At 40.7% G+C, this 22,510-nt stretch overlaps 1 protein-coding gene across 6 annotated transcripts in view; it reads left to right on the top strand.

Annotated features, from left to right (window-relative positions):
• The window catches only part of DTNA (dystrobrevin alpha), a 229,615-nt gene extending 209,730 nt beyond the window's left edge, over positions 1–19,885 (top strand). For 3 of the 6 annotated variants that reach the window (XM_034060178.1, XM_031052812.2, XM_031052809.2), the window contains 5 exons: positions 2,916–3,075; positions 5,878–5,967; positions 6,530–6,698; positions 7,375–7,507; positions 16,373–19,885. In XM_034060178.1, coding sequence (XP_033916069.1) covers positions 2,916–3,075; positions 5,878–5,967; positions 6,530–6,698; positions 7,375–7,507; positions 16,373–16,528 — 708 coding nt within the window. In that variant the 3' untranslated portion in view covers positions 16,529–19,885. Of the gene's footprint in view, positions 1–2,915; positions 3,076–5,877; positions 5,968–6,529; positions 6,699–7,374; positions 7,508–10,699; positions 10,747–16,372 lie in introns of all 6 variants that reach the window. The other 3 variants (XM_031052814.2, XM_031052813.2, XM_031052811.2) reach the window with 3 other exon arrangements.
• The last annotated feature ends 2,625 nt before the right edge of the window (positions 19,886–22,510 follow it).

Below are 22,510 nucleotides of genomic sequence, written 5' to 3'. Positions count from 1 at the left end.
CTAAGAAATTACTCTCACAATTTCCATTAAATGATCCCCATTACGCTATGCCATTTCATGATCTGTTGAGAGAAACAGGATTGAATTAATTTCTGGAGGAATTCAACTGGAATGAGCAGCCTGGCAATTCATCTAATGCTTATGAACTTTCTATTTCTCTACTGCCCTTCCTCAAGAAAGGATAATGAGTTCATAACATCTGTGTCTTTGATGAGGCTGTGAGACAGGCTTTCCCCATATGTCATCCCAGTTCAGTTCCGGCAGAGGGAGCAATGGACTAAAGCTCCTGTAAAGCTGGTTTTTCGTTTCGAGCGTTTTATCCTAAGCATGCATGACACGTGAGAGCGGGAATCTTTTCCTGTCTAACAAGAGTTAACTTAAAATCCGTAGCAGGTTGACTAGGGATGGTGAATTAAATAAAATACGTGTAAATTTTCCCTAAAGGCACAAGAACATTGATACCTGAATCCAAATACAACATAAAAGCTGAAGCTCCCCTTTCAACATGGCTTTTTCCTCAGCAAATGGGGCTGCAAAGTTTGGGAGCAATTTAGTGCTCAGTATCTCTGCCAAGGATACCAAGAAGTCGCTACAGATTATCATAGCAGGTTTCAGGCCATGAGCTCTGGCCTGTGAAAACAACGTTTCTCCTGATAACCAGTAAGTAGGAATACAATCCTAATAAGCACTCCATTCCCACAAAATTGGGCTGGGGTGGGTCTAGAGTAAAACACAATTAAAATGTTCCCCTCTCCAAAATCAGGCATTTCCTAATATCCTCCTATTTCAACTTGCTGCTCAGTTCTCTCTGACACTGCCCAAACAGCATAGAGAGAAATGTTTTTAAGGGACAGGGAAGTCCAAATGCTTCATCTCCCTGTGCTTCCCGAACAGTTGATTCTGACACTGAAAGCTACAGAGAAGAGAACACTGTTTATCATAAACACGCCTCAGTCCTAGCTGCAAAACAGACACAGGGGTAAGCACTGGTGTGCAGCAGCTTTTACATTTCTCCTGTGGGAAGATTCCGGCAAAGTACTGGCAGGCATCTGTTATTTTAAGTAAATAAAATGCCTGTTCTGAAGTTCATTCCTTTAATGTGACTTGACTATAGGAAGCAAATTTTGTCCTTTTTTTCCCTCATCTTCTCTGAAAGTTCCCACTGTTGGTGTTGTGCAGAACAACAACAAGGGTGAGAGGCAGAGGGGAGGTGAGGAAAAAGGGCAAGTGAAAGAGGAAACCAGAAATTCTTTAGCAAATCTGTTTCACAGAGTATGAAACATGTCCTGTTGGAGAATGAAAGGAGATAACTAGAGATGTCCCCTGATGTGCAGGGGTATGACCTGCAAGGACCTTGGAGCATCTTCAGATTGCTCCTTGCCCTGCCTTTGGAGGACCAGAGACCTGCATTTCTGCTGGAGTGGGTATAGACAGTTCCAGGAACAGGAGAGCATCTGGCCTTTATATATTTGACTTCTCTTTCATCTATCATTTAAATGTTCTGAAACTGATCATTAAAGAAATTATAAGTATTAAATCCTCCATTCTCCCATCAGTAATGTGCTTATTCCTCATAAACCTAATTTGCCCTTGATGCCTCTCTGGTGATAATGTCTCTTAGAAAGGGGTGATGGGAGAAAAGAACAAATAGCTTAGTATTCTGATACATTATTTATGGTCCAGGGCAGGAATTCATAAAAATCTCAAGGGCAGTGCTGCAGTCCTCCTGCTATTGTCTTTTTAGAGCATATTTGCCAAGCCATATCAGGGCTGCAGTGGCAACTGCTACAGGAGTCAAAATAAACACCATGGGAAGAGTTAAGAAATCCTCCTGAATCATCAAAATAAAGCCAAGGTGAGGGAAACACCAGCCCTCAGGTTACTTTTCACTCTAAACATGGGGCATGTGTTGCAGTTCCCATTCAACAGCACTCAGGCTACCTCCGTCCTTGCCATCTACCAAACACTGTCAAAAGCCATGTGCAGTTTGGTGTGGACTCCAGCATTTGTTTTCCCTTACGTGGATTGCATGTTCCAAGGGGGTTTGAAACAGTGGGTGAAAGGGGCACTGTCTCTCGGTATCACTCACCCAGCTGCATTTGTAAAAGCGACTCTTTTGTAAAGTCTGCTTGAATTTCAGCTAAGTGATATTAACTGCGAGGTGCTAACAGCATGATGTTTTATATGACTGGTGTTAAAACATTTTCACTTCCAGCCACTGAACCCACAGCAGGAATTTATAGTGCCCTATCCCCACAGTGTTTTGGGAGTGCGTCAGTAAATCCTGTAGAGCAAACAATTTAATAGTGTATGATATAATAGCAGCTTAAAATAGTCCTCTAGCCCTGAGTAAAAAGCTATATTATTTATTGTGATTGTCGGACTTTATGTGACTGAGAGGTTGCATGTACCGTGACCCTCTCCTGCAGGGAGACAGAGGGCAGGGCTGTGATCAGCTCTCACAGCAGCACTCTGATGAAAGGGGCTGTTTCAGTCCCTTGCCCAGGCTGAAAGCCTTATCAGTGCCAGCGTCTTTCCCCTTCTCATAGTCTGAATGGATTATGTTTTATCAAACATGCATGCAGACTGGGGCAGTGAGAGGGAGAAGAGGACAGAGAGGAGGTCTATACTTTGGTGTTTATTAACTTGCATTTCTTTTTTAATTTAGCTGCCTGACATTTTCCCATGCTTAAAGGAAGTCAGATCTTGACTCATATTTTCCTACTGACTGTTTTTCTCCACAGAAGCGTTGCTGTCCACTAACAGCTAACTTCAGTATATTTCTTTTAGCAAGATTAACATTACCTAACTGATCTGCAAAGGGCATGATGCCTTTGAGCTGAGGGATGGGTGACAAGGGCAGTAGGAGAGGGGTCTTGCAAAGATCAGTTTAACGCCTTGTCATTGTTTTTCAGACCCAAGGGGCAGGCTCCCCACGCTCCTCGCCCAGCCACACCATCAGTCGACCGATTCCAATGCCCATCAGGTCTGCCTCTGCCTGCTCCACCCCAACCCATGCACCTCAGGACTCTCTGACTGGGGTAGGAGGAGATGTGCAGGAAGCCTTTGCACAAAGTAAGTCTCATTAATAGCTTGTCTAGATACTTGGAGACTGTTTGAAGAATCATTATTTCTTGTGGTTAATGACTAAATGAACTTGGGCTCCTGAATAGCATGGCATGAAACAAAGCAAAGCAAAACAATTTTGCAACAACTGTGGTTTGCCATTGAAAATCAACTTTGTCAGTCATCAGATTTTGCTGTCAAAGCGAGCAGGTAAGCAGAAACTGGACAATGATGCCAATTAACAGATATTGTGGTAAGAGGGATGGTCAGGCCAGTTATCAGCTCTCTGTTAACTAAAAGAATTGCTGTTGACTTCATCAAGGCATTGTCACTGTGTTCAGTTTTAAATAGCAACTTTGCAAAGAATAGCTGGTACAATTATAGGATTAGTTCAGGTGGAAAGGGCTCTTGTAAGTCACCATGTCCTGCTCCAAGAAAGAGACCTTCAGAGTGAGATGAGACTGTTCAGGACCTTAACCAGTTGAGTTCTGAATGGCTCTTGACATGCTTACTGTGTACATTTTTTGTCCTCGTATCTGAATGGAACATCCCTTGATGCAGCTTGTGACTGCTGGCCCTTGTCTTTTGCTCTGGGCCTCTGAGAAGGGTCCAACTCTAGACCAGACAGGAATTTTATCTGGAAGTGTAAGTGAACCCTTCTTTTGCGTTTCCAGAAGACTTCCATAGGCTGCACCGTGTTTGCACTCCTCTTTCCACTCTTTCATCAAGAAACAATAAATTTTAAACTGTGTTGAATTTCTAAGGCCACAGATTAAATAATTATGTTGAGTACTAAAGCAAGTAAATCACCCATGTCATCTAAATGAAGAAATACTCTCTAATCTGTTCTCTCCTAAAATATTTATATCACTGCAATTCTTTTGTTTGAATCATTTTTTTTCACTGTTTCCTTAGTACAAATCAAATGTAAGTGGAGCTCTGGAGTTCCTCTGCTGCAGTAGAACCTCTGCTGCAGTAGAAGCGTACATGTTCCCAGGAGACCAGTTCAGCCTTCTCATGCACCTTTCCTCTTGATTTTCATAGGAATTATGCCTCTGTGTGTGTGTATCTTAAGACAAGGTTGAATCTATAATACAATCAAGAAGTTTCCACCGAAGTACTAATCAATTCATGTATTGAACCTAGGCATAATTCCTAGTCTCAACATAACAGATTGCTGGATATGTCATTTTCTATGGCAAAAGAAACGAGCAAGATACACTGTTCTTCTCTTTGTTGTGAAAAAAATCGAGACAGGCAAACATATGGACCACTAACCCCTGTGCTGTTATAGGATGGTTTCTTACATGGCTGGGAGTAAGAGAAATAGTGGCCACAATAAAATATCCATAAATAATATTAAGGCTGCCTTGAGCAAATGATTTTAAGTATATAAATGTGTTCTGTTTGAGATAAAAAGCAATATAAAAACTAAGTGATCACATTTAAAAACATGCTGCGTTTGATAAATATCTAGCTTTATGACATTATTTACCATATTCTCTAGATAGGAAGGTCAAACCCAAAGAACTTGAAGCCAGCTGTTCTGTCATATCTTGATATATGATTTTGTGAGAGGTGTGTGCTGAGATTTTACAGCTCCTTTCTGTGCTGCACCAACAGACATCTGCCTACATATACATAATGCAGACAGGCCGCAGCTAAAGCACACTTTCTCTTGTGGTTTGGGTTTTTTTCTCTCTCATAGTGTTTGCAATAGTTGAGAGATACACAATTGAGAAGACTTTAGAGAGGGAGTGGCTGTCTTGAGTGTTTGTGTGTATGAGAGAGAGATTAACTTCTTTAATTTACATTCCAGTAACCATTTGCTAATGGAGATTAGATAGATAGATAGATAGATAGATAGATAGATAGATCTCTTTAGGATGTGGGGAAGTTTTTTAAATGTATTGGTTTACATTCAGCAAGTTTTAAAGAATCTACAGCAGTCAAATCCTGACAATTCCTGTGAATAATCCAGTTTGAAAGATTATAGATTCTGTGGGATATACTGGTTATAGGTACAATAGGAGCTACGTTTGGGATTTGGGAGAATTAAGCAAGCATGACCTGCAGTCTGCTCCTATGGAAGGAGTATTTCATGCAGCTCACGAGAATCTTTCATGATTGATGGTTAAGGGAATATTGCCAGGTTCAGCAGGGAAGCACTTCTAGATCCATTATTAGAAAGAGTTTAAAAGCAGCCTGGGGCTGTTTAGAGAGGCAATAGTGCTCCCCTTATTAAAATGAAAAAAAAAGGGAGAGACAGTAAATTATGGAATGGAATGTACAAGAAAGTCCTTGAGCTACAGGAGAGGCTGAGAGGGAGTGGAGGAGAAAAATCCATCTCAGCCTCAATGAGGTCAAGTATGTTTCTTCAACATTTGCCACAATTATCTGGCAAATACCTGGCAATAATGGTGTCATTAAACAGAGCTGTGGGAACTTAGAGAAAACACTTAATTTCTTCCCTCCTCCTGCACAGACATTGTCAATGAGTTCACACTGGATTTAATCTTCCAGGCCTGCTCTGTTGGTGTCACCACACAAATTCAAGCTTGATGGCAGTGAATAATCTCCACATATCTGGCATTGTGACTAAATGAAGCATGAGGGTAGGCTTCTGCTCTTGCATACAGCATAAGTAAATGAGGCCATTCTGCAGAGAACTCTTCTGCACGTGTCCCTCGTAAGGGCTTTGATACTCTGAGTTATCACAATGGCAGCTTTCAACAGGGTTAAAACTGCTTTCAACAGGAAAGCATATGTCTTGTGAAGAATAGTAATGCTGTGCTTTGTCTCTTGCTTCAGGTGCAAGAAGAAACTTAAGAAATGATTTGCTGGTGGCAGCAGATTCAATCACCAACACCATGTCTTCTTTGGTAAAAGAACTAAATTCTGGTGAGTGAGGCTATCATGGGTGGATAGTCACCACATTGTCATTTCACATCTATATGAAAAAGTGGGAGGCAGGAAAATACAAACCAACAGAAAAAGCAGTGTGATGTTATCTTCAAAGCTTTTTATGCTTTTAGAAAAAAAAAAACAGTTAAATAGCAGCTTCAGGAATACAGCAGACCTGAAAGCCATGGGCATAGAGGTGCAGCTGGGTACAGTGAAAACTTTGAGAAGTTTGTTTGTGATTCCACATGGAGTGGGATTTTACTCTTTAGAAATTCATTTATTATAGAACATATAGGATCTGTTGTACAATGATGTCTGTAGTATTCTTGTTAAAATATCCTACCTAACAACCAAGATAAGCAAAGGCTTCACTATTCTGTCCCACCACGAGAAGAAAACTATTAGCTCTGTAGATATATGTAGAATAATATATGTATGTTACCCACTATGAGGTGGCAGAACTCAAGGTGGAAAGACAGAGAAATGCTTAGAGGATCAGTCAAGTATACACACTGTTGTGAAAGTTAAATGGAAGCATGTGTCACCTTTCACTTCACAGAAGTGGGCAGTGAGACAGAAAGCAATGTGGATTCTGAATTTGGACGGACCCATTTTGATGACCTTGTTCCATCCCCAACATCTGAGAAGGCTTTCCTTGCACAGATCCATGCTCGGAAGCCAGGGTACATCCACAGTGCTGCTGCCACCAGCTCCCTCCGCAGTGACATGTGAGTATCTGCTCAATTCGCCTTCTTAATCTCATTCTTAATCTGTTGAAAACAATGTTCCCTCTCCTTCTTAACTGTTTTGATTGCCACCAAAACCTGCCCGCATCCAAGTAAGAACAGCTTCATGGTTAGATAGTAATGAGCACTGTAAACAATAAAGGCCAGAACTAAGCAGCATGGAGGCTGTGGGACAGATGTGCTCTCTCTTATGCCCTGCAGTCCTGTTCCTTTCTTATCCAGACTAAGGGGCCTGTTGGAGGCCGCTGGAAAAAATAAGTTTTTAAATTAAAAAGACAGAATGCTATTTATTGACCAACTCAACTGATTAACAAGCAAATTTATCTTTAGAACCTGAATCTTTTTATCAAAGACAATAGGCATTTTTCCAGTTATTTTTAGTTCAACCTCTCTGTACCAAGTTATTGAGATCTTTTGTTAGGAGCTGTACCCCCAAAATACCTTCAGTCGAGTACATGCTTTTGTCTATTTCATCAATATCAGAGCACTGGAGAGAGGAAATAGGTGAGGTGTTTTCCACTGCTAATAAAATGCTAGCCAATGGAGCATGTGTTGGTGTAAAAGTATCCCACTCTCCTCGTAGTTACAATAAAGGGAAGTGTTACTGACTCAGAATGTCACTCATCTCAGGAGGCTATTTATTGGTAATTTTCTTTAGGGTTACAGAAGATGGAGACCCCTATGTCAGAGCAGATGATGAAAATTATGAGAATGACTCTGTCCGCCAGCTGGAGAATGAACTGAAAATGGAGGAGTACCTGAAGCAGAAGCTGCAGGATGAGGCATACCAGGTGGGAGAAGGACACCAGCTGCCCATATATCTCCATTAGTGAGAAAAAATAGCACACCATAGCAGGCCAGTGCCCTTCTTAACCTGTTTTAGTCCCTGCGGCATGATGTGTTCTCAGTTACTAGAGCAGCCATGTTCAAGAACCTGCTATTGTTCTCTTTCACAGACAGGCGTGCATCTAACCTTTGTGCACATCTTGGAAGACCACACTGCCTGAGGCACACAGCAGTAGTCCTTAGGGGATCAGGTGGGACAGAATTGTCTCTGGTGGTGTCAAGCTGAGTTCTTGCTATATTTAGGTTACTTTTTTTTCTCTTATAGTGAAAAACATTCAGAATGGCTTCTCCAGTGTGAACTGCAGCTCAAGTGCAATCTGTGTGTTATTGTCATTGCCAGAACCTGGAATGAGAGGGAAGGGTCTGAAATTAATTGTATCCCAGAGAACTGAGTATGCAAAAAGCATCCCGTATAGAGAAGTCTGGGGATTTGTCATTAAACACCCCCTGAGAAGATTTTCAAAGGGCATTTGTTTAGAAGCGTGAGTAAAACAAATTTGCAGGTGAAGCTGGAATTCTTGTAGACATCCTGTCCTGTCTGTGTAACGCTCTCTAATTCTACCTGGTGTAATGGACTATCACAGTTTTTAGGCTATTCTGACTGGGAACATCCTAATGTGAAATGTATTACTTCTTATAATGTTGGTAGTAATGTTGGTAGGAGGGCACACTCAGTTCAGTTATTTGGGAGCAGAGCTGAAGCAAGCAAAATTAACTATTTTCCCACATGGTGATCAGTTAAATTTGGAACTCATCATTACAGACCATAACAGAGATGAAAAGTATGAATGGGCTAAAAAGAAAGGATTAAGCAGGTACTGATAGATCAGGTGTATGGAAATGAGGTTCAAAAACACTTGGGCAAAAATTCATTGAACTGCTGTTTGCTGGGAGCTAACAAAATCTGGCCTTTTTTTCAGGTAGTTTTCTCTAGCATCTACTGCCAGTCACTTTGGAGACAAGAATCTGGGACTGGCAGGCTCGTGATCTGAAGAAGAATGGCTGCTCTTTTGGTCTTCTTTTCTGTAAAACTGCTAGAATAAGTTCATTGACTCAAACCAAAATTGCAGATAGTTTGGAGGCTGATGTGAGAATCTGGGGTTTTCTGTTGTTTACCTCAGTCTACTACATGCCTATGGTACCCTGCCAAAAGTCATTCCATTGCAAAGGTCTTTAAGGACATGACAACAGGAGCAGAATTGCTATAGGCTATCGCCTAAAGCAACAGTGGGTGACACAGATTTTTTTTGTCACAATTTTTAATCCAGGATAGGAGATGGCAAAAATGACAGCCTTTAAACTTCTGAACAGGATGAGCAACTACTGCTGATGTAATGGAAAGTAACTGTCAGTTATAAAGAAGGTGTACCTCAATGGTGACCACTGTCAAGCATCAAAGAATAAATATTAACTATTGCTGGTAAAAATTCCATATTCTCCTGAAAGAACAATAGACCAATTTTGACTGTACTTTGATTACAGTATGGAAGTGCAATATATGGCAACAGTGCTACATGAGCTTCACAAGTTACAACAGGATTTTGTTCTTGCACAAAATTGAGTATCCATCTGCACTGGAAAATAAGGTCATTCATTGCGCAGGGGAAGTTATACATGTTGCTCCGTAGAACCGGGTGTTACTGTTGCTTCAGTCAAAACAGAGCTTTTCTACTGTCTTCCAACAGTATTCCCAGAAGGGGAGGAAATCTCCCTATTGATGTGACCATAAAACTCCTTTTGAATTTAGGTCAGCCAAGGCTAGACCCAGGTGAACTTTGTTCCCCGTTGTTTTACACCATTTGTTTCCACTGGGAGGAGAGAGCAAAAGAAAAAAAACACACAGAAAAAGCAAAAGGCTTTTTTTCTTTCACAGATATATTCACTGAGGGAACAGAACCTCCTCATTCTAGACAAGTTCTGTTTAATAACATTTTTCCAAAGGAAATTTTATGATGTACTTTACTGTATGAAATTGTCAGCCCCTCTCAGGCAATGATTTGACCGTAGTGACTTGAAAGTATTTTTAGTTGATAACCACAAACCCAAAGCATGCAATGAGCAAGAAGTCCTTCCCAAATGTACTGGGAAGGACTTCTTCCTTCCCTTTTGATTCACTTTTCACTAGGGAACAGGTTCAGAGGAAGCAAGAAGAGGTATTGTTAGTAGGGACCACTAGGATAATGAGGTTGTCACATTGATCCTAAGATATGTGCATTTGCTTTGACTCCTTCTCTGCACTTTGCAGTTAATTTGTGGTATTTTGCTATTCTCTTCCTTTTTTCTACTAGTATCACTGAGTAGTCTCTGGAGATCAGGACACAACTTTCTACTTGCAAACACAAAGGCAAAGTGGGAAATTTCTGTTTATGATATCCTGTTGAAAAGTGGCCAGGTCAACTATTCTAATTTGCATCAAACCATTGGAATTTATTACAGGCTATTTTGCTGTTTGTACTCACAAGTACACTGCATTCATCTGGATAGCCAAAAAAAGCTGGTGGCTGTAGCTATCGTAATGCAACTGTCAGCTGAAAAAATCTGCAAGGAGAAACTCCTACTAAGGGTACAGAATGGTGACCTCAGTAACAATATGGTAACCATTTTTGTGTTATTAAATGTCTCACTTTGTGTAAAAACAGCACATTTGGAAAAACATGTAGATGTAGTGTAGCATGGAAGATGGTTGGTCAAAACCCACTCTTGTTATTTTGTGTCACCTTGTATCCAAGCAAGATTTTCATGCTAAACTCTAAATTAGTATTAAAGTATGAGTGGAAAACCCAAAATGCATAAGGAAATCTGGGACAGGGAACCTCAAAGGAGGCTTCTTTCTTTCTCTTTTTTGAAAGCATGTTGTAAATAACAAGTATCTGTACTGGAAAAAAAAACACGTTCAGTGCACAAGTGTAAATGCTAACAGTGCTTATCCTCCCACATCTGCTACCAGTTGTGTTCATGTTACAGTCTTCTGCTGGATGTGCTGTGTAAGACACTTTTCATTGGGTTTATTTTCTGGGTCCATAATTGCTCCCTTTATTTCTAGGCTTGTGCATGGCTTTCTTCAGAATAATACACTGCCTGGCTGCTCACTGGCTTAATTTGTCATCTTCTTGTTTTCTATCCTTTGTTATCTACAGGTCAGTTTACAAAGTTGAGTGCAGTATCCTTCTCTCTCTCCTCTCAAGTAAGTATCATTATAATTTAGAAGAATGTTTGGAATTAATCCTCATAATGTGTATTTCTGTTGCAGTGCACCTTGTGCTGCCTGAGTGTATGTGACAATGCTGTTTCTCACGTCTCTTAACCTGTGCTAGGATGTCCAGTAATCTCTCTAAATTATTTCTATTTTTAATGAAATGTGGTCTTAGTCCTGAGGATTCCTGTTAAGCCATCACCTTTTTATCTTCTTCCTTTGTTGACTTTAAGAGTGAGAAAGGGATTTTTTCATCCCTGAGGATGATGACAGATACATTAGCCAATATAGAGAAACTTTATCCAGAAAGTAAGGAATCAGATTACATTCCAGGAGACCTGAGTTAAATTCTCACAATGCTTTAGTCTTCCCAAGATAACTGAAATAAGTCATTCCTGATGTGAGACCAGAACATCTACTCTAGTATGTGAAACAGAAGTGAGGCAAATACTACAGAAAGCAATCCACCAGCTGCTTAACCATGAAGGTGTCTTTAAATGTGTTGTGGGAGTTTAAAATATGCTGATCCAAAGTGCAAGATACTCAGCTATTAGCTAGAGTCTGGCAATTCAGGGATAAGGCAAGAAGGTCTATGAATTCCCTGCTGGTCCATATTCAGGTCATGCTCCTCACACGTGCCAACCTCACAGTTGGCAGCACCGAGTTTAATGCCAAGTTTAGCAACTCTGTTTTTCTCAGGGAGTAAGACAATGGCTATTTTTATGAAGTAGCTTGTTATTCTGAACATTTGCCCAGAAAATGGGAGACCACACATTGCCTTCTTGCCTCATCAGAAGCTGTGGACTCTGCATTTCTGACTTCCTAGGAGACTGCTGTGAAGACAGCAGTAAGACATTGCCATCCATCCTACTCTAACACTGAACCACAGGATAACAGGACCAGAAAGGAAGAAGTCAAAATAGACGTCTGCCTCTGGTATGAAAACTGAGTCTCTTCCTCAAAGCCAGAACTAAAGGCAACCAAAGGTCTACTGTCAAATGGGCACTTCAAGTTGGGAACATGGTCATGTTCAGAAAGGCAAAAATAGTGAATAGTCTATGCCTACTTCAGTAGGAATTCATGTTGCTAGATTTTGTGTATGGTGCTTTATGCTTGACTTCTTTATTTAACCTGCAGTTTTGATGTCAAAAATTGACCCTGATTCAAGGGGTTTGCAGCTTCTGATGACAGTAGAATTTGGATATGAAAGAGGGGATCTTATGAAAGCAGCCAGTCTTGAGTGTTAAAAGCTGTTAGGTATTTCCAAAGCATCTGTCTCAGTGTCTCTGGCAGCTAAAGCAGAATAAATGGATGTGAAAAGCAAATAAACAGCAATACCCAGAGTACTATAAAAAACAAATAACTGCTCATAAAAATTCTCCTAACATTGCCCCTCAGGTTACATTCATTTTCTCAGTAGCCTTGTTATAAACATGAGCTGTGTAGAGTTTCCTGAACACTGACAGCCGGAAAAAATAAGTTTTCTTCTTCAATTTTATTGCAGTTGTCAGCTTATAGATCAGGTCACATGAAAAGGAAAATATATCTTTCAACAACAATGTATGAGCATATAACTGTATGTAACGGAAAGGTTATAGATAATTGAATGTAATTACAATTATGAAGGGTAATAGCATTCAGACAAACCATTGACAATATTAAGTGGAAAAAATTGTTCCTTTTTTATTAGGAAGCCGTGTTAAGATAGTGATGTGGGAAAACACATACTGCCGTACAGCCTAGCTTTCTTGGAAATGTATCCTGTCTCAAATCAGATCTCAGCAGAGATCTGACACTGAGCTGCTACCTCATATCCCCAGTGTTTTTGAAACCTTTTGAAACCTGTCAAAAATAATTTATTTAAGGACTGTGCTCTGGTTAATTTCACAATGAAACTCTTCTTGCCTCCCGTGGGAGCCCTTCGGTCAGTACCTAAAGGCTGAAACATTCCCCACCAGGTGTTAAAACCTGGCCCTATAGAAACTAACAGCAAAAACTGGTGAACTCAGCGCTTCACCTATAGCTGTAAGAACAACACTGTATTATGGTACATTGTGGTAAATACATCTACATGTGATAAGCATGGCTTAGTCTTCTCAAAATCCACTCTCTTGTGACTATGGAAGGCTATCATATCTTGTGTATTTTATTCAGTACTAGTATTTCATAGCATTGGAAAAATAAACCCAAAATAGTTGATAACTAAAGTGCTTGTGCTGTTTATGTTGGGTTCTTGCTTGAAGCTTAGCAATTGCAACAAGACTTTTACTTCTAAGGTAATCTTATTCAATCAATGATCATACAAATACAATCAGAATGGCCCTAGATGGCCATATGAGGTAGAAAGACAACATACTTTCTTATCTCACAGCAGTATTGATTTGTGCTTATTTATAAAAAGATAGGGAAAATTAGATCAGTGTATTGTATCTTATTATGGATGATATTGCTGTTGATAGCCAGCCACAGAGTTTTGTTCATTTCCTCATTCATCAGTCATGGACAAGTGGTGTTGATGTAATTTAATTAAGGGGGTTTGCAGTCTACTTGCATTTTTAAAAGTGCTTCGTACAGTTCTGTAGAATTGACTTTGAAATAACATGCTGTATAACAAATTCCTAGGCCAGCAAGTGGTTCCAGTAACATGTAAAACACAGTTTAATCACGTTTTCAGTTTACTTTTTATGTTAAATGCACTTTAATACCACTTGTTGGGTTTTTATAGACTAACAGTGAAATTGTATTTGTTTCCAGCAGGCTCTAGGCAGATCTTGAAATTAGGTGAACATTTTTTTTAGATATTAGGAAAAACTCTTCACTATGATAGTGCTGAGGCACTGGCACAGGTTGGTCAGAGAAGCTGTGGCTGCCCCATCCCTGGCAGCTTTCAAGGGCAGGTTGGACAGGACCTTGAGCAGCCTCCTCTAGTGGAAGGTGTCCCTGCCCATGGCAGAGGGATTGGAACTAGGTGAGCTTTAAGGTCCCTTCCAAACCAAACCATTCTGTGATTCTATGCAACTGTGACGTTATTTTGCCTTTAGCACTCTGATAGCTGTTGTTTTTTTGCCAGTGGGAGTAGAAAGCCCCATCTCTGAAAGTGGTTAAAAAGTTGTCATTTTCAGGTAAGAGCTGCCAACTCATGCAATGGACATGTTCCCATGAGACACACAATCTCCTACATTTTCTAAAGCAGTGCTTTCTTAGTGCTGGCATAGCAGCATTTTAGTTGGTCATGTCTAATGCATTTATATGAATTATTATAACAGAAAAGGAGATGATACAAGCTAAATTTCCCCCATGCAGTGCCACCCTCCTTGTGTTTTTTTTTTTCCTTTCATTCACTCAACAAGGCCAGTTCCTCCAGCCTCTTCCTCACAGGTCAAGTGATGCAGTGGTGAAGAACCAGGATGCAGGCACTGGATGAACTGTATGCATCCTTAAGCCAAATGATTCAGCAGCTCATTCTGTTTTGGGTGGGGTTTTTTTCCTGAACATATACATTAAAAACCAGCATTATGTGTTCCGTTCCACTTGAAAATAGCAGCAGGCTGACAGCACAACAGTACTCAAAAATGTCTGCTACATTCACTCAGCTCTGTTTTGGTTTTCTTCTTTATTTTACTCCTTAAATCCTCCTCTTCCTAGCATGTAGGTGTAGAAAAGCTGTAAAAGAACTGTGACCAAGGTGACTGGGAGGAAGCAGCTTTAGTTTTGTGAACTTAATTCTGAAATTACATAAGGATTAGGAGGGATGGATTTCAGAAATCCCTGACTGGTAAATAACAGAAAAGCATAAGAACAGAAAAGAACCTGTGGATTAAGATACAAAAAGGTCAAGAAACAGTTTTGTAATGATACTGAGTCTCAACTTGCAAGTGATTCTAGCATTTCCAAAATGCTGTAGTGAATTTAGAGCTCTGAGGTTCATTAGTACTCATTATTTATTGTATGAAAATCTCTATCCCAATGCCAGTTGTGGAACAGCCTTGAGAGAATTCAGAATAACCCTCCCCATGCTCCACTAAGGAGAAGTAATTTATCCAGAAAATTAAAAGTAAACCCAAATACTTAGCAGTACTATCAATATGTCTTAGTGCATCCAGTGTTTCATAAGCCACTATGGTTTTACTCTCATTTTTTATAATGATACCATCAAGAAATACAAGAGGTACCTATATTTACATAACCCTGAAACTGATTCTTTAAAAATCAGTCTCAGGCAGTTGGGAACTGACCTCTTCCATGCCTTTTCTTTGCTCTTTATTGGCTGAATTGAGAAGAGCAAAATGCTCCTTCGCTAAGATTTCTAAATCAGACTTAAGCAGTACAGATGATGGCTGATTTCTAAATAATACTCATTTAAAATGCACCTCAGACATTTTTTATGAACTTATCATTAGGCTTGCAGTGTGGGTTTCCTTTCCATTTATCAACAAAATGTTAATGCTAGGTCTTCTTTAACTGCCTGACACAAGGAGATATTAAATTAAGATCATCATACCATTTGGCATGCTTAGGTATTAAAGAATTGGATGGAAGCATTTGTGCTTGAATAATTAATACAATCAAATGGTGTCTAGGAAGGAGAAGAAGAAAGAAAAAGTACCTGACCTGTCTTCATTCATCAGCTTTAATTTAACTCTATTTTACTGAAGTAATATGCATTTCATGTCATGTCTTGTAAGCCAGCTTTATACCTGAAATGAGTAGAAAAGAATTCATGTCAGTGGTGTTTGGGCTTTTATGCTGTTGTTATCATATCTCATGCAGTGCAGATTGGATTTGAGGTGGTTCAAGTGGAAAAAGATTATGAGCTCCTTAAGTTTGAAAGGGTCAAGTGTGTAAACAGTACCTTTATAATAAATGTCCAAAAGCAAAAATTTGTCTTATTACCTGATTCTGCATCCTGACATGGTTCTGAGAAAGAGCAGCAGTGTTCATCAAGCATTTTCCATTACCAGCTAAAACTTTCATGCCTCCAATATGGGAATTTAAGATACTTACTGATGTTCCAGGATACAGAGGAGCACCAGGGAGAAACTGGTGCCCCAGCAGATTAGGCTGATTGTGATCTGTAACACCCAGAATCGTTCTGTTAAGTAACTACATTTCCTTTTTAGACACAGTAAAACATACCCATGCATGTAAATCAAAGGAGAGATGTTTACATGTGAGAAGAAGCTCATGATGGTGAGTGACTCTTAACCGAGTGGCTGAATGCTGCACACAAGGGGAATAATCCATGAATTCACCACCAGTAATCTATTTGTAGAGCAAAATGGAAGGGGAAAAAGGGAACATCTGCAAATCTGTGTCAGTGCAGACTGAGTTACCCCAGGTTCCCACAGCAGAGCAGGCAGCAGTCTTCTCAGCCATGGTAAGAAGTTTCCAACTTCCCACGTGCCCTGTAACTTTCTGTTTACAGCTCAAATACCTATGTCTCACCTAGGTAGAATGGATTTTCACTTTTTTTCAGGTATAACCAGAGGAATTGTCCAGCTCCTCTTTCTTTTTCTTCAATAAAGCAGCAGGCAGAGGCTTTACTTGCTCTACCTGTGTGGGTGCAGCATCTTAAACCAGCACTGTTTAAAAACCTTCCCTCCACATTTCTCCACAGGCAAGCTGCAGTCAGACAGACAATGAAAGCTATGTAAGAACTGATGATGAGGAGAGCTGCTTTCGGACAGATGATGAAGAAAACTCAGCTGCAAACTTCACAGAAGAGTGGAACCAAGAGGTGCAGCGTCTCTTGACAAAAAAATCACATAACTAAGTTCTGAGGACTGTAGCACAGTACTTTTGTTCTAAGAGTTGTAGTTTGTAGATGTGTGTTTTTGACAACAAGACTTTTGTTTAAAGCTAACTTATATTAGCTACATCTTCTGTAACATGGCTCATTACCGGTGAAGAAAACAGACTGACGTAAGTACTGCTGTTACAAAGGATAGCGGTATTAATAACTCACGTAAACCCTTTGCACATGATATTGAACCTGTTCAGTTTACAATGACAATACTGTTTATAGATAGAAATTTGATTTCTGAATACTTTGAGATTTTAGTAGCTCAGTTTACTATACACTGTACATTTTTTCCACAGAAGAAAGAAAAAGCTACAATTATGCATTTAACACTGAATGATTATACTCCTGAGTGTATATATGTAGTAGCCCAAAAAAAACAAAGTACCAGACTATATTTGCAATTTGTTTGCAAGTCTTTAAATTAAGACTTATGAAAAATGTACTAAAATAAGAATTATAATAATATAATTAATAAGATTTTAAAAACTTCTCTAATTTAGGGCTAACGTGTAACTTAGGAATGTTTCTTTCAAAATAATCTAACAAATCAGCCATAGAAGTTAGTGTAAATATTTTTTTTCCAAATAGATACCATATACAAAAGGTGACATTCAAATGATATAGAATCTAGTTTTTAAATCAGCACAGATCTTCTTAAAACTGTGAACTATGTTTTGAAATACTCGTTGCTAAAGCTGTTTATAAACCACAGGTGCCATAAGATCCCTGAACTGACTGATGTTACGTATAATCCTCCATGGTATTGTTTCATTGATGTTTTAGCTTTAGTAAGCATGTGTTCAACAAAACGACTCTTTCCATCTCTTCACCCCTCCTCTCCCCACCCCAAATGTTATTTTCGAGGCCTTCAGCTTTAAATGTACAGGCTTAAAGTGCGCTTGCAACTGTTCTTTTTCTTTCCGAATGTGTATTGCCTTAGCCAGCCACCAGGTGTTCTGCATGCACTCTTGGAAATGTGTAGTGAGACTCTTTCAGAGCTGGATGGAGAAATAGCTATCAGTGAAAAGCACAAGAGAAGTGGTGGGATTTGTCGGAAGGACAGGCATACAGTTACAGAACTGGAGTTTTGTCCAGTTCAGTACTTTTCTGATATAAAGGTATTTCAGGGGAAAAGAGACTTACCTGGCTCATCCAATGAGGCAGTGATACTGCTAGCTCAAAAGCGTTTGCTCTGCCATGACTACAAACCTACAGATACCTACAGAGCAGGGACTGACACAAACTAGCTGTAATGTCCTCCCCACAGCGTATTGCTTGGAAATAAAGATTATGTGTATATGGCACATAGCACTGCCGTGCAGAACATCAGAGCCAGGCCAGGAACAGCTAGACCAGAAGCCGGTCAGTAACACAGTGCAATGTTACATGCTCAGCCCTCCTGAGGAGCACAGTGTGTTATGTTGGGATGACCTCTGTGCTCATGTAATTTTACTGCCCTAACACACAATATTAGGCTTCCAGTATCTGACTGACCTGAAGTGACACTAACAGCCCTGAAAACAGTAGTGTTTCATACAGATATTTCACACCAGCACAGTTTGCCTACAGCGAGTGATGAGGTACCCATCTAAAGCAGGTTATCATGGTTTGTCTGTCCTTGCTTTCATGGTGACGTGGATGTGTGCTGCTGTGTTTATGTGAGATTGCAGTGTAGCTCGACCCAGTAAGTCCACTTGTTTGCATGCATGCTCTAGGCTAGTGGCTGTTTCCCTGGGCACTATGTGTTAGGGAATGAGTATCTGTATGAAAGAGCTGCTGCCATTTTTCACTTTCATATTGCATTATTGCTTATGCAGATCTCTTGTCCGCCTCTCCTTGCATGTCTGGGCTTGGTCTGAGGCATCTAAATGCATACTAAGGCATCCAGATATCTTTATGTAAGCTTTTCATTTCTGCAATCACTGGTCTTTGCTCCTGGGGTATGTGCCATCCTGGCAAGGCAGGCAGGCACCATATCCTCTGATGTCCCCTCCTCCAGCCTCCTCTCAGGAATGGGTTAGCCTCCACTAGTGCCTAGCACTCCATGTTTAAAGCTACTCCAGTGAATCAGCAGACATTGCTGTCAGCTCAGGATTCCACACGAGCATTTCCTGAACAGAAATAAGTCAAGCTAGAATACAGCTACAAGCAATGGCTGACTAATTCAACCCATGTCATGTCTAACTGTACCCAGAGTAATAGATCCCTCCTGTACTGTCATCTTAGTGTCTGCGTGCTCATTATCGCTATGCTTAAAATAGATGCAATAGAATAAATCCACTGCAAGGGCTTCCAGACTAGGAGTAAGGAAAAAGTTGACGAATCAAGAGCCTTTCTTTCAGGCTGGTGCCAGCAAAGTGATCCCCAGCAGAGCTCTGGCTCCCTTGCACCCTGGAGCCCTGAGATGAAGCACCTCTTACTTGGCTCTCCAAATATCTATTTTAAGCATTTCCCAACTGTTGAGCTGGCTGAGTCTTCACCCAGCTGGTCTTTGTCTGTTTGTTGAATATTGTTTTGGTTGTGGTTCGCGGTCATTAAAACAGAGTTACAGAAGAGGTCCCTGGCATGGGCCTTCTCTTAACTAGCAATGGCCCACCACAGCAGTCAAAACTCCGGGTGGTTTTACTGTCACTGGAGGAAAACCAGTGTTTGCAATCAGGAGACAGGGATGTGAAGATTTATAAGGTCCTTGAATGTCCAAAGCGAAGGTGGAGAATGGGTTGTCTGTAAGTAGTAATGTTATCTAAACTGCATAAAAAAGGTGTGTGGCCTTTGTTGTGATATAATATGTATTTTCTTATATGCATGAGCCAGATTGTTGCATCATAATTTATCATAAGTGTGTCCGCCTTTACTTTCAGTCATCTTCTCCCATCCTTATTGGTTCTTGGCAATTACTGTAGATAGACCTTGTAAATATTGCAACCTTGGGTTGCTGCAATCACATTGGTTCAATTCAGCAGATGGAGCTGTGAACAACAAGGACTCCACTGTGTCCTGAAGACAAAAGGGCATTTTTACATTTGAACCAAAAAAAAGGATCAAAGTATGAAGAGTTACATCTTGAGGCTACTAACTGTAAGACATTTTTGAAACTACTGTACTTGACACCACTTGAGACAGATACAGGCACTAAAGATGTCATGATATTCATTGGTATTGTAACAGAACTGCTATTGTATGGGGTTTTTGTATTGCTGTTAAGTATTGTTGTGTGTGTGTGTTGGAACCTACTGGGGACGTTATATTTTGAAGTGATTAAACTATTTAATTGTGTGTCTATATTTTGGAATGGAATTATTTCTTCATTAAAAAGATTTTTAAAAGTAACTTATGGAGCATCATGTTTGTGGCTTATTTGGGGTTTGGAAGTCCTGTTCCATGGAGCCCAAGCGAGTGTTTTTTTAGTAGGGAAAGAAAATATGTCCCAGTAGCACAGCAAGTAGTACTTGTGTCACCCACACTGACTCCTTCACCTCCATGCAAGAGAACTCCTTCCGCCGCTTTCCGCAGCACTTTGAGCGTGGTACTGAGCAGCACCTGTGGCCAAGTGGTTGCTTCTTTCTTTTTGTCTTTAGCAGTTTCATAACATGAAAATGCAGTTCCTGGTCTGTGAAACAGATCTTTCCTTCCACTTGAGAGCACTGAAAACACCCTGAGCCTGTCAGGGGCCTGACAAGATCCCTGGTATGGAGCTACAAGGGGACCCTGGTCCTGGGGAACCTGAACTATCTACAGTAGTGTATTTTTTCTTACCCACTGTTACCCTGGCTCTGCCCTTAGCAGGAGCAAGATTTTGGAAGAGGTACATTTTAATGGCTTTACCATACACAGCCACGTGTAAACTTTTATTGCAGGAAGATGTGAAGTCTTTGTTTTCCCAGCTACGCTTTTAGGATGTCTTTCCATATACTAAGTGTTGCTAATTCCAGCTGGTTGCTAACCTCACAGAGCACAGACTTGCAAAGCAAAAGCTCTTACTTAAAGCAACAAGTTTGTGTCCTGATGAGTTACCTCCAAAAATGGCAAGATCAGGAGGCAATACCCATCCACGCTTTTCTACCCATGGTGCTGGTAGTCGTCCATGAGACAGGTGGTTGGGGTGCGCTGCTGACCCATGGTGGCAGTCACACTGCAGCCAGCCACTGGACAGTGTTTCCCTGGTCAAAATGTCCCCAGCTCTACCACAACGTTGCTAGCTGGCCAATAAATCACACTGGAGTGGGGTCTGTTGGAAGGAAAGCAGTAGCAGCACACCAGAAATATCCCTTATCTACTTACACATATCCCAATATCTTGGGAAGCAGATAAAACCCAGGCTGCTGCCTCCCTCTTCAATGTTGAATGCTGTGGCAGCCTATAAATCACCAGGGTTTATTTGCCATAATTCCCCTGTCTACACGGTGACGTTGTTCAATAAAGGCGATCATTTTACACTGTAAATTATTTTCCAGATCTGCTGAACTTTGCCTCCACAATCCCAGGCCAAATTTATATCCTCAGGATCGTAATACAGGATGACATACCGCCAGCTCGTGGTGATAACTCTGCTTTATCCACGCATAATCCCAAATTGCTGTATTTCTTCCTAACCCACAATCAGCCTGTGGCCTTTGGGGAGCAAAGGAGGCAGTGAAGACTAATTTATAGGCAAAGGCTGTTTTCCTCTTTGCCTTCTGGTTACTCTAGCTACTTTCTGCTCCACACAAGGGAAACCAGTTCAATGGGAAGAAATAAATTAGTTTCATTTGTGAAAGGAAATAAAAATACTAAAATGAAATAAGAAGATAAAAGTAATCAGATTTTAACAATAACATGTAAAATAAAGAAGTGGTCTTTAGATCTGGAAAGTTGGCACCTTGGCTGCATCGGTGCTGAATGAGGTGACTGAAAGCATCTGGAACTCTCTAAAGGCTCCTGGGAGTTTTCTTCAACACTACGTGATTTATGGCCACTCTTCCAAAGGTTGCTTGGGATCCCCGTTGCTCAACACTTGAGTATTCCCTTGGGAGCAGCTTTTAGTTCTGGGTGACCCCTTTTAAGAGAATCCCGCAGGAATACAAAGCTGAGCCTATTGCGGAAATTCACAGAAACGTGTTATGTGGGAAATCTCTATTGTTCCACAGTGAAAAATTGTACTGAAGAATTTCATATACTTCAGGATCATCCTGTCTAACATTCCGGATAATCCGCAGATTAAGGATTCCCCTTTGCTTTCTCATGGGTGATTGAGACCGATTGAGTTGTCTATGGATTAGAACAGCTATCCCACACTGCCAGCACAGTACCAACATGCCTTTGGCTGCGAAACACAGAGCAGCAGAATTAGGTTGTGCCTCTCACCAGCTTCCCGTTCCCCCAGGAGAGGGACAAGCCAATGATGTATGGGTCCCAGAGTGGAATAAGCCTTTCTGAGGGCCCACTATGCTGGAGCTTTCCAACTAAGGCTGTTCTGAGGAAGCAGCCTGGAGACTGGATGATGTGTGCAGGGGGATTGTGCAGCCACATCATCTGAACTTTGAGATAAGACAGGTGATGCAGCTTGGAGGTAATAGAGACTAAAGAAGAAAGGCAATGTGAAAAAGTAGTTGGTTTTCCATGTCTTGGTAGGAAATGGAGGAGGGTACGGTGCATTTTGTCACTGGTATGTTAGACTGCAGTATGTCGTTTGCTGTTTAATACAACATAATTTACCACTAGCAAATTAATTTCCTAATGACTTACGTATTTTCACATAGCACTCAGCAGTGGCCATATGGCAGGTGTGTTGGGCCTGCTGTTTGCTATGCTGTCAGCCGGAGGGGCCTCGCTGTTAGCATTTCTTCTCCTCTGCTTGTTGTAGCCCAGTGCTGCGTGCAGCCCACATGTTCTCTCACAACAGAGGCACCCTGCAAGTGCATGTTTTGAGTGGGTTTCTTACTACTGCTGGGTTCAGATTTGGCCCCACTTGGT

This window comes from Melopsittacus undulatus, chromosome 1 (assembly GCF_012275295.1).
Source record: "Melopsittacus undulatus isolate bMelUnd1 chromosome 1, bMelUnd1.mat.Z, whole genome shotgun sequence".
NCBI lineage: Eukaryota > Metazoa > Chordata > Aves > Psittaciformes > Psittaculidae > Melopsittacus > Melopsittacus undulatus.
Note: the sequence above shows the minus strand (reverse complement) of the source record. Positions and strands in the feature narration are given on the sequence as shown.